Below are 11,889 nucleotides of genomic sequence, written 5' to 3' on the forward strand. Positions count from 1 at the left end.
CAAACAAGGTACAATATCACACTTTGAAATAATACTGCAATATACTGAAAGTGTCATAAGATGGTGAAGAAAAAGATGAAGAAGAATACAAGACTGAAGAAGAAGATGAAGAGACTTCAGCTGAAAATATAGTTAGACCTGACAACATCCTCAATTCAAGTTGTTAGATTACAAATCAGATTGCAGGTAAAAGCATGTATGAATATTACAAGGAAAATTATTTTGATTTCACATGTTGCAAGTGATAATAAAATGTGATTTTTTTGTAAACATTTTATTCAATACTACACAGAAAGATGAAAAGAAGTGGATCAACAAGTAAGTGCTGAGTGCAGTGATATGTTGACCCTGCCACTGGAAAGCAGTATCAGTGTTTGTGTTTTCAATCAGCCCTTTTTTATAGCGGGCATTTTTGTTTTTGATTCTTTCTTGTGCATGTTGTACACGTTTACTTTTGAAGAGTGAGTGAACCTGTATTACATGTGATACTGTACTTACCTTCAGGTAGACAAATGTCACTGCATGTTTCTATTTCTACACCTGACAGGACTGAATATGAGAAGGTGACGGGTCATTAAGATCCATAAAGCACCGCCTCATGGCAGCACAAAAAGTGAGGCTTTGGTAATGAGTAGTTTAGAAATAAAATCAAAATGCATGCCTAACATAATAATCAGTGGTTTCTGTTGTAATTGTAATTATTATACAGTTTAAGTTGTCTGGACAGACTCATTTAAAATGCTGTTTGTCTGGAGAGGTCGCTGTGTAGCTCCACGCCCACAATGTCAAGTACCACGAGTGTGGGAGAACATCAATGCACATGCCCAAAGCCAATTCTGATGGCACAACTTCTGATTGGCTGTCCGTCCAGTAGCTTTGTCGTCATTGGCTCATCGTTGTCAGACGTTAATTTAACGTTAAAGAAGATCGTAACTGCGGTCACCATGAACGATGTGGATTATCTTCTACAGCTCAGATTTAAAAGTCACCTCGGAGACCACCAGCTATGGGATATTGTTATAAACCAAACTTTTGGTAAAAATAATCTAATTATAATGGTGAAGTAAAAAGTACAATATTTACCTCTGAGATGTAGTGGAGTAAAATGCACATCATCTTTTTTTATGTTTTTGTCTCAAACAAAATGTAAAATGTTTCAAATGAAGCATGTGTGCATGCATACACAGTCTTCCTTAATAACATAGTATTGTAAATTCATGAAGTATAAAATAAGCAAAATTCTAATGAAAAAGGGTAATTTCCTTAACTACAAAATCAAGCGAAATGCTTATGATTTAAGCAAAATCCTTTATTATAAAAATTTGAATTCCTTAATAACAAAATTAAGTAAATTCAGAAAGTACAATAATAAACAAAATTCTAATGAAATAATTCTCCTTAATTATGAAATAAAGCAAAAAGCTTATGATAATAGTAAAAGCCTCAAATTATTAAAAAAACAAGCAAAGTCCATTATTACAAAATTAAGTAAATTCATGAAGTACAACAATTTTTAATGAAATTAGCATTTGTAAATGCTTTCATTGAAATTAACAAAATTAAGCAAAGGTTTGTGATTTATGCAAAATCCTACATTATAGAATTGTTATGAAATAATCAAAATCCTTAATTATAAAAACCTTAATTAAAACATTTATATGAAATAAGCAAAATCCCTGATCATTAAAAAATGGTTTATTCCTTAATTACAAAATTAAGTAAATTTATGAAGTACAAAGTAAGAAAAAATCTTATGAAATAAGTAAAACCCTTAATTATAAAAAATAAGTGCAATCCTTAATTTGAAAACTGAGAAAATCAATAATTACAATGTTCTTATGAAGAAAGCAAAATCCATAATTATAACAAATAAGCAAAATCCTTAATAACAAGTGCCATGTGAACCAAAAGTGAAGTCATGAAGTTCATTATATATTTCTTAAATCACAAACATCATCAGATTGTCATCATGGCACCAGATGTGGTTCATCAACCTGATGAGCTCCAGATCTACACATCCAACAGTAGGTGGATCTGAAACAAGCTTTCCTATTATCTCAGGATTCAACTGTTCAAATGTCACTGAATGTGATTTGAACATTGAGAATTGTAACACAGAATGTAGAAGATGTATGTCAATGTTAAATGTTTTTTTATACTTTAATATACAACATTAACATTGTCCCTGATAGTCTTTGGTTTCTAAGACGCCGGCTGCTTGGACTCTGGTAAACCTGATCTCAAGTCTAGTTTTAAAATGAACCTTTGTATCAGTGAGGTGTTTTTAAAGATTCACGTCTTCAGCAGGAACCAATGGGCTTTGAGCTGAGAGCCACAGACAGGAAGTCAGAAAAGAGTAAGAAAGACATGCTCTATTAATGTAATATAATATTCCATTCTTCTTGTTTAAAGGGAACATGTGTATAAAAGTGAGCTGATGGTGGTTGTGTGTTAGAAATCCATCTGGATGTGAGATGAGCTACTCTGCTCCCTGAGCTCCTTCTTCTTCATCTGCAGGAACACCCAGGTTAAAATCATCCAGCTCAATGTTCTCCCGTCTGCCCGGTGTCTGCCTCCTGCTGGCCTGTAGATACATGACAGCACAGTCCTGTGTTCAGTTCACTGAACACAGAGCGAGAGCTTCATTCCAGTCGCTGGTCTAAACAACAGACGTGTGTCAGTACCTTACAGTAGAAGTAGAGGGCAGCGCTCACCAACAGCAGAGTCAGCGGCAGGACGACCGCTTTGATGATAAGAGGTGTTGGATCTGATCAAACACATGGACAGTCATCACATCACACAACATCATGAGTCCAACAGCTCCCATTGAAGCTGGAATCTAGAATCACTAAAACTATTACTCTTCATGTTTACTCCACATTCACTGTTTGAACCGTAGACGTTATATAAGAAGTGGATGTAGTCGTCATTGGTTTGAGGACTGTGGCAGTCGCCATCTTGTTTTTTTTGCAACCAGTGAACAGGAAGTGACCATATTTGGACTGAGGAGGAGTGACGTAGAGACGCCGTATACGTCTCTGGTGTCGACCTGTCAATCAGTGTGTAGCCCCCCCCCAAAAGCATACCCTGCTTTATGGTCTATTTGACTCTAAATGAAGCATCATTTACTAAATGAACATCATGCTGTATTGAAGAAGACTTGAAACTAGAGATTGAGACCATAAACTCATGTTTACAATGTTTACTGAGGGAATAAATCAAGAGAGAAGTAGAGTCATTTTCTCATAGACTTCTATACAACCAGAGGAGTCGCCCCCTGATGGACAGTAGAGATAATGCAGCTTTAAGACATGAAGCATTGACTTCATACAGAATTTAAAGTCTTCAGCAGCAAATGTTCAGTTTAAGAGCCAGTCAGAATGAAGGTTAAGTGGTTTAATGAGCGATGTGGTGGATGTGGAGCTTCTGTAACTGGTCTAGTCAGAAGGTGCTTTTCATAGTGAAACGCCTCCCTCAGTTCTCAGAGAACCAGAGTTATCATGGTAACCAAACATGCTCTGTTCTACAGTTTATTCTTTGATGTTGCCGTTTATAGACTTTGTTCAGGTTTGGTTACTGGTATGACATTTGTAATACAATGACACAGTGTCATTCCAGAAACAACAACATGCATGGACTCTGTGGTCAGCTGATCATTTTCAGTCAGATTGGACCAATCATCTTCTCCAAACCTGCATGTAAACAGTCAGCTTACCTGACACAGTGAGAGAGAGCAGACGGCTCTCAGAGGAGAAGTTATGAGAGAAAACATGGAGGTGATAAACACAGCTGTAGCTTCCTTGGTGGGCGGGCTCAGCAGCAGGAAACAGGAAGTGGGCAGAGTGATTGACAGCTGGCTGGGTGTAGTTGTGTGCTGAGTTGGAGGAGGTGAAGGTGAGCTGGAAGGAGCCTCCTGGGTACTGTGGCTGGGTGGAGCAGCAGATGGTGAAGGTGGAGCCCCTGAGCACCTGAGCCCCCTGCTGCTGGGCCTCGGAGACCCCGTCAGTGGAGGAGGACACAGAGATGTTTGGTTGAAGAAGCAGGTCTGTAAACACAGAGAGATGATGAAAGTTCACATTCAAAAGTGTTGAAACTGTCCTGTATTCACTGTTTTGATTTACAGCTTGTAGTTAAGGAGGGACTGGACCCAGAAATCTGAATCAGATCGGCACATAGATGATGTCACTGATGGGCTTACCTGGGCAGGCGAGATTCAGGATGGAGGAAGATGAATACGATATTGAACACTCCCTCAGAGCAGATCCAGACTGAACACAGCCAGAGTAGATCCACCACACAGATCTCTTTGAGGACTCCTTTCTCTCTCCTACAGAAACAGCAGAGCCACAGTCCAGCTCTCTACAGGCAACAGATGCTTTCTTCAGGGTCCAGTCAGAGCCATCTACTGGTCTCCAGTCTCCTTGATGTTTCACCTCCAGTGTTCCTGCACAGCGACTGTCTCCTCCCACCAACCTGACAGGTTCTGAACAGAAACAAGAGAGTCGTCAGTAAAAGAACAAAGTGGGTTTCAGTAGAACAGAAATGAACCAGATCAAAGCTGCAGCTCCTCTTCTACCTGAGCAGGTGAGTCCAACAGCTTTGCCAGGTGAGCAGGTGTTTCTATCTGAGCCTGAGCTTCTACAGTCCAGGAGAGCAGACTCATGGCCTCCACACTGGAACTCTTTGGTCCACATTGGAGCCTCCACTTCTCCATAGAGCGCCCCCTGGAGGACTGAAGGAGCCCCACAGCCAAGCTCCCTACAGACCACCTCTGCATCCTGCTGGTCAAAGTCATCTTCACACACTGAGGACCACCACTGGTTGGACTGGTTAGTCTTCACCTCCAGTCTACCTGAGCACAGACTAGTCCCATTCACCAGCCTGACAGGTCTGGAGTCTGGAGAGATGAGAGAAGATAAAAGAGAGAGTTAAAAATCACCAGACACTAAATAAAAACATTCAAAGGTGCATTAATAAATACAATAAGTCAACATTAGTAAAAGTAATAAGAAATATTTTAAATAATACAAAACATACAATATAAAAATATTTGTTCATAACAGTGCATTGGCTGAGGTTTTCATAAGTACATAAGTAGAATGGGTCACAAGGGTAAAAAGGGGCAAAATCATCAAATGTATTACTTTACACAAAAACACTTTTACATGTAGGCTACTATTAACAACACTTTAACAACTTGAACAACCAATAAATAATAAATCACATTTAAGGTTTGGTTGCTGGTGCATTCTGGGTACTGTCCAGGTGTCAACCTCTGGTTCTGAGAGTGAAGTCAATGCTTCATCTGTTAAAGCTGCATTCTATCTACTGTCCACCAGGGGGCGACTCCTCTGGTTGTATAGAAGTCTATGAGAAAATGACTCTACTTCTCTCTTGATTTATTCCCTCAGTAAACATTGTAAACATGAGTTTATGGTCTCAATCTCTAGTTTCAAGTCTTCTTCAATACAGCATGATGTTCATTTAGTAAATTATGGTCCATTTAGAGTCAAACAGACCATAAAGCAGGGTATGCTTTAGGGCGGGGCTACATACTGATTGACAGGTCTCTACCACGTGTTCAGGTCTGGGAGTTGTCCATGTTTTGGTCGCACAAATTTAACCCTTTCAGTGTGTTTTCACTTAATGAAAGTTAATTTTAACATTTTGGTGGCCTGCATTTCTATGCATCAACATTCATATGGTACTTTGCATTGACCATTTATGGTTTAATGTGGGCGTGTAGAGGGATGTGAGGCAGAACCAGCTGCACACATTTATAGGTTGAATAGGGAATTATAAAAGGAAATATCTCACTGGCAGCCTTACGCAAGGATTTATGAATCAGAATATTTGTTTGTACGTGCATTTCCTCCTTTCAACATACTCAAACAATCAAAAAATGACGAATTAACCTGATTTAGAGCTGCAAGATTATGATGAACATGTCATCAACAGGATCAGTGAAGAGAACACGTTTAAAAGATACAACTGCTGTCAAGTTGCCTTTAACAATGAGAACTTTCCTCACATGCAGGCAGAACTGAAACATCAGGGCAAAGACATTCTGTAGCTTGACATCTATGAGGAGCAAGATCAGAGCATCAGAAGAGCTTCACTGAGAGCAGAATAGTATCAGTGTTCCACCTGAACAGCTTTGCTGCTGAGAATGAGATTCTCTCACTGCAGATCTACATTGAGATCAAATCAAGGGAAACACCTGGCATGAATGAAGAGTTATGGGACCAACTGATAGAGCACAAGTATCCACTCCTCAGAAGATGTGCCTTGAACTGGATGAAGAAACATGTCTCCACTTCAGCTGTACCAGGTGCTGAGCCAGTAGAGTTAAACATGCAGAAAAGTCACGTCTGAAAGCAGACAAAGGGGAATCTAATGGTTCACCTAATGAGGAAGTGACAGGTGAAGGCTCATGAAGGGATATAGCCACATCAGAGAGTGTTTAAATACAGATTTACAGCTTGTAGTTAAGGAGGGTCTGGACCCAGACATCTGAATCAGATCGGCACATAGATGATGTCACTGATGGGCTTACCTGAGCAGGTGAGATTCAGGATGGAGGAAGATGAACTTGATGTTGAACACTCCCTCAGAGTAGATCCAGAATGAACACAGCCAGAGTAGAACCTCCACACAGATCTGTATGAGGACTCCTTTCTCTCTCCTACAAAAACAGCAGAGCCACAGTCCAGATCTCTACAGGCAACATATGCTTTCTTCAGGGTCCAGTCAGAGCCATGCACTGGTCTCCAGTCTCCTTGATGTTTCACCTCCAGTGTTCCTGCACAGCGACTGTCTCCTCCCACCAACCTGACAGGTTCTGAACAGAAACAAGAGAGTCGTCAGTAAAAGAACAAAGTGGGTTTCAGTAGAACAGAAATGAACCAGATCAAAGCTGCAGCTCCTCTTCTACCTGAGCAGGTGAGTCCAACAGCTTTGCCAGGTGAGCAGGTGTTTCTATCTGAGCCTGAGCTTCTACAGTCCAGGAGAGCAGACTCATGGCCTCCACACTGGAACTCTTTGGTCCACATTGGAGCCTCCACTTCTCCATAGAGCGCCCCCTGGAGGACTGAAGGAGCCCCACAGCCAAGCTCCCTACAGACCACCTCTGCATCCTGCTGGTCAATGTCATCTTCACACACTGAGGACCACCACTGGTTGGACTGGTTGGACTGGTTAGTCTTCACCTCCAGTCTGCCTGAGCACAGACTAGTCCCATTCACCAGCCTGACAGGTCTGGAGTCTGGAGAGATGAGAGAAGATAAAAGAGAGAGATAAAAATCACCAGACACTAAATAAAAACATTCAAAGGTGCATTAATAAATACAATAAGTCAACATTAGTAAAAGTAATAAGAAATATTTTAAATAATACAAAACATACAATATAAAAATATTTGTTCATAACAGTGCATTGGCTGAGGTTTTCATAAGTACATAAGTAGAATGGGTCACAAGGGTAAAAAGGGGCAAAATCATCAAATGTATTACTTTACACAAAAACACTTTTACATGTAGGCTACTATTAACAACACTTTAACAACTTGAACAACCAATAAATAATAAATCACATTTAAGGTTTGGTTGCTGGTGCATTCTGGGTACTGTCCAGGTGTCAACCTCTGGTTCTGAGAGTGAAGTCAATGCTTCATCTGTTAAAGCTGCATTCTCTCTACTGACCAGCAGGGGGCGACTCCTCTGGTTGTATAGAAGTCTATGAGAAAATGACTCTACTTCTCTCTTGATTTATTCCCTCAGTAAACATTGTAAACATGAGTTTATGGTCTCAATCTCTAGTTTCAAGTCTTCTTCAATACAGCATGATGTTCATTTAGTAAATGATGCTCCATTTAGAGTCAAACAGACCATAAAGCAGGGTATGCTTTAGGGCGGGGCTACATACTGATTGACAGGTCTCTACCACGTGTTCAGGTCTGGGAGTTGTCCATGTTTTGGTCGCACAAATTTAACCCTTTCAGTGTGTTTTCACTTAATGAAAGTTAATTTTAACATTTTGGTGGCCTGCATGTCTATGCATCAACATTCATATGGTACTTTGCATTGACCATTTATGGTTTAATGTGGGTGTGTAGAGGGATGTGAGGCAGAACCAGCTGCACACATTTATAGGTTGAATAGGGAATTATAAAAGGAAATATCTCACTGGCAGCCGTACGCAAGGATTTATGAATCAGAATATTTGTTTGTACGTGCATTTCCTCCTTTCAACATACTCAAACAATCAAAAAATGACGAATTAACCTGATTTAGAGCTGCAAGATTATGATGAACATGTCATCAACAGGATCAGTGAAGAGAACACGTTTAAAAGATACAACTGCTGTCAAGTTGGCTTTAACAATGAGAACTTTCCTCACATGCAGGCAGAACTGAAACATCAGGGCAAAGACATTCTGTAGCTTGACATCTATGAGGAGCAAGATCAGAGCATCAGAAGAGCTTCACTGAGAGCAGAATAGTATCAGTGTTCCACCTGAACAGCTTTGCTGCTGAGAATGAGATTCTCTCACTGCAGATCTACATTGAGATCAAATCAAGGGAAACACCTGGCATGAATGAAGAGTTATGGGACCAACTGATAGAGCACAAGTATCCACTCCTCAGAAGATGTGCCTTGAACTGGATGAAGAAACATGTCTCCACTTCAGCTGTACCAGGTGCTGAGCCAGTAGAGTTAAACATGCAGAAAAGTCACGTCTGAAAGCAGACAAAGGGGAATCTAATGGTTCACCTAATGAGGAAGTGACAGGTGAAGGCTCATGAAGGGATATAGCCACATCAGAGAGTGTTTAAATACAGATTTACAGCTTGTAAGGAGGGACTGGACCGAGAAATCTGAATCAGATCGGCACATAGATGATGTCACTGATGGGCTTACCTGAGCAGGTGAGATTCAGGATGGAGGAAGATGAATACGATGTTGAACACTCCCTCAGAGTAGATCCAGAATGAACACAGTCAGAGTAGATCCTCCACACAGATCTCTTTGAGGACTCGTATCTCTCTCCTACAGAAACAGCAGAGCCACAGTCCAGCTCTCTACAGGCAACATATGCTTTCTTCAGGGTCCAGTCAGAGCCATATACTGGTCTCCAGTCTCCTCGATATTTCACCTCCAGTGTTCCTGCACAGCGACTGTCTCCTCCCACCAACCTGACAGACTCTGAACAGAAACAAGAGAGTCGTCAGTAGAGAAATTAATTTAATTAAGAAAAGATCAAACTCAACTTTGACCGCTAATTTTGCTTCACTGAATCTTTATTTCTCTTTTTTTTTTCTGTTTACCTGTTGATGTGGGTTTTCCTTCAGCATGGAGTCCTGGAGAAATATGCACATATTTGTTGTTTTAAGAAAATGTAATAGAAATCAACAAATGCAATTTTCATCCAAAACTTATTTAGATGTTGTTACTTTTATATACAGACAGTTAAGCCTGCATTTACAAACAAGTCTCTTATTTTAGATATCTCCTTCCTTCTCAGCCAATCAGAGAAGAGTAGGTTAAAGGTCATTATTTATGTCATAACATAGCATTACATCTGCACAATCTGCAATGTGAATAAGAACACAAGCAACATAAAGGGACACAATACGACCCAAGAAAAATAATTTGTTAGTTCTACAGAAAAACTTTTCTCTCAGTCTGGTTGTCTTGCAAGATATCAATTGTAATTTAAATTTAAATAAAGTTCTTCAGACTGGGTAGACTAACTCTGGACTACGGGAGCAAAAAGGTGAACTGCTGTGGTTTAGGTGCTATCCTCCTGGGCCTTTCTAATTTGTAGTAGAGCTTAGCATAAGCTAACGTTAGTGTTGAGCAGACACAAAGAACACTTTTAACCTCAGTGATTGTCATGTTGAGGTGTTTTTAATGTGAAGCTGCAGCAGCAGGACATGTTGTGTTAGCATTAGCAGTAACTTAATGCGGCTCTGATAGGGCTGGAGGAGAGTGAACAGTGAGGCTGATATCACCATCAGTGTCATTACATGCTGCATCGTTTCCACTCAATTCATCATGAGTATGAATCTATGGCAGACTCCGCCTCAAACCATGAAAAACACTGAACAGAGAGATAATTACTGAATATACATTAATTGCAGAAATATCAATTGACTAAACATGCAATCAAGAACTTACTTATTATGAACATTTTGAGGACTTTAGGGCACAACATCACGTTTTATCAACTGGGAGGATACTTTTGTTGCGTGTTTTATAACATGGGGGCTGACACACAATTTACAAACGTTTGTTTTATTATTATTTCTTTTTTTAACTTTTGGTTATTTTATTGCTTTCATCTTGAAAGACATGACAATAAGACCTCACTCCATTGTCTGAACTGGTTTGTTGAAATTCTATTAAATTACTTAGCAGTTTTACTATTTTGTGTGTGTGTGTGTGTGTGTGTGTGTGTGTGTGTGTGTGTGTGTGTGTGTGTGTGTGTGTGTGTGTGTGTGTGTGTGTGTGTGTGTGTGTGTGTGTGTGTGTTTGTCTGTGTGTGTTTGTGTGTTTGTTCTCTGATTTAAAGATCCAACAGTAATATTTAAATAAAGCACATCATCTCTAAAGCAGAGTCCTACCTGAGCTCCACAGCAACAGCATCAGCATCAACAGGTGATCCATGACGTCCAGGTAGACCGTCTCTCTGCCCGTCTGTCTCTGCCCGTCTGTCTCTGCCCGTCTGTCTCTGCCCGTCTGTCTGCTCTCTGCTCTGATGATCTCATGTGCTGTCCTCAGTGTATATCTGCGTGCAGGAAGAGGAGGACCTTTACTGACGGTTCTCTTCAGTGTTACAGATCATATAACTGCGGTTCTGAGAAGCAGATGATGTTTTATTTCACAAGAAGCTGCTGACTGATTACAGATTAGAGGACCGTTTCCATGAAAACCAGGACAGGCTGAGGTCAGAGTGATGCTGTCAGTGTGTTCTTAATGATTTCTGATGTGTTAACATCAATAGTTACAGCTACTGACTACTACTACTACTACTACTACTACTACTACTACTACTACTACTACTACTACTACTACTGCAGTGTATGTGTCCTGTCTGGGTTCTCTCTGTAACTGACTGTGTATCACTCAGTTCACTGGCATCATGTTTCTGTGTTCTTTACTTTAATAAGTTCTTCATAAAGCTGCAGGATGTTTTCAGCTCTGCTGCTTTCTTTATTCACATCAACTCATATTGTGTTGCTCTGTAGGCTCATCTTTAATCCATGCTTTTCATTTTAGAATGAATCTGGAGCTGTGACTCTGTTTGTGTTGTTTTTAGCTGCATTAACACTTTCAGTCCCTCCCACGGTTTAAGTGAGGCTTGTACAGAAACTGACCGGTCCATCTGACCGTCAATCAACAGATCAATATCTCTCTGAGCACATCAAGCCACCTTCCTGTGTGTTGATATGGTGATCCATACTACATGCATGTGTCACAGTTTTCTTGTTTCTTCTCCACTGAATAGTTTCTTGTTATTTATTAGTTCTGATGATTTAGTGAACTTCTGATTAAAACTGAGTCTGTTGCACTTTATAAAGTTTCTCCTGTGAGAGCAGAGATGGAAGAAGCACTCACATCTTTTACTTCAGTAAAAGTACTAATATCACAGTGTATAAATACTCTGTTACAGTAAAAGCACTCATTATGTACAATGGACTATTTCAGAATAATATTATTATAATATTATATTATTGATGCATTAGAGGACCTAACCTATTTTTCTCTTTCCTTTAGTGTGTTATATACATTTTTGTACATGTAAACACCTGAAACACTTGTTTCACACTGTTTGAATTCTGTCAAGTAAAACATAGCAAAGGATCGGGTAGGGTCTAGATCAGGGCT

At 40.0% G+C, this 11,889-nt stretch overlaps 1 protein-coding gene across 1 annotated transcript; it reads right to left on the bottom strand.

The window, feature by feature from the left end:
* Positions 1 to 2,479: 2,479 nt before the first annotated feature.
* Positions 2,480 to 11,386, bottom strand: LOC129100740 (scavenger receptor cysteine-rich type 1 protein M130-like). The gene is made up of 8 exons (XM_054610192.1): positions 11,379 to 11,386; positions 10,626 to 10,789; positions 8,920 to 9,048; positions 6,935 to 7,264; positions 6,722 to 6,841; positions 4,577 to 4,897; positions 4,173 to 4,483; positions 2,480 to 2,608 (listed from the first exon to the last, which is right to left on the bottom strand). The coding sequence occupies exons 1-8, from the start codon at positions 11,384 to 11,386 to the stop codon at positions 2,480 to 2,482; spliced, it is 1,512 nt and encodes a 503-aa protein (XP_054466167.1).
* Positions 11,387 to 11,889: the final 503 nt, after the last annotated feature.

This window comes from Anoplopoma fimbria, chromosome 13 (assembly GCF_027596085.1).
Source record: "Anoplopoma fimbria isolate UVic2021 breed Golden Eagle Sablefish chromosome 13, Afim_UVic_2022, whole genome shotgun sequence".
Lineage (NCBI taxonomy): Eukaryota > Metazoa > Chordata > Actinopteri > Perciformes > Anoplopomatidae > Anoplopoma > Anoplopoma fimbria.

Excerpts from the sequence above, each read along its gene's own strand:
- LOC129100740 (XM_054610192.1), bottom strand. Across the intron at positions 9,049-10,625 it reads GCTGTTGCTGTGGAGCTCAG|GAGAGAGATACGAGTCCTCA; the intron begins GTAGGACTCTGC and ends CTGTTTCTGTAG. Across the intron at positions 4,898-6,721 it reads GAAGAAAGCATATGTTGCCT|ACTCCAGACCTGTCAGGCTG; the intron begins GTAGAGATCTGG and ends TCATCTCTCCAG.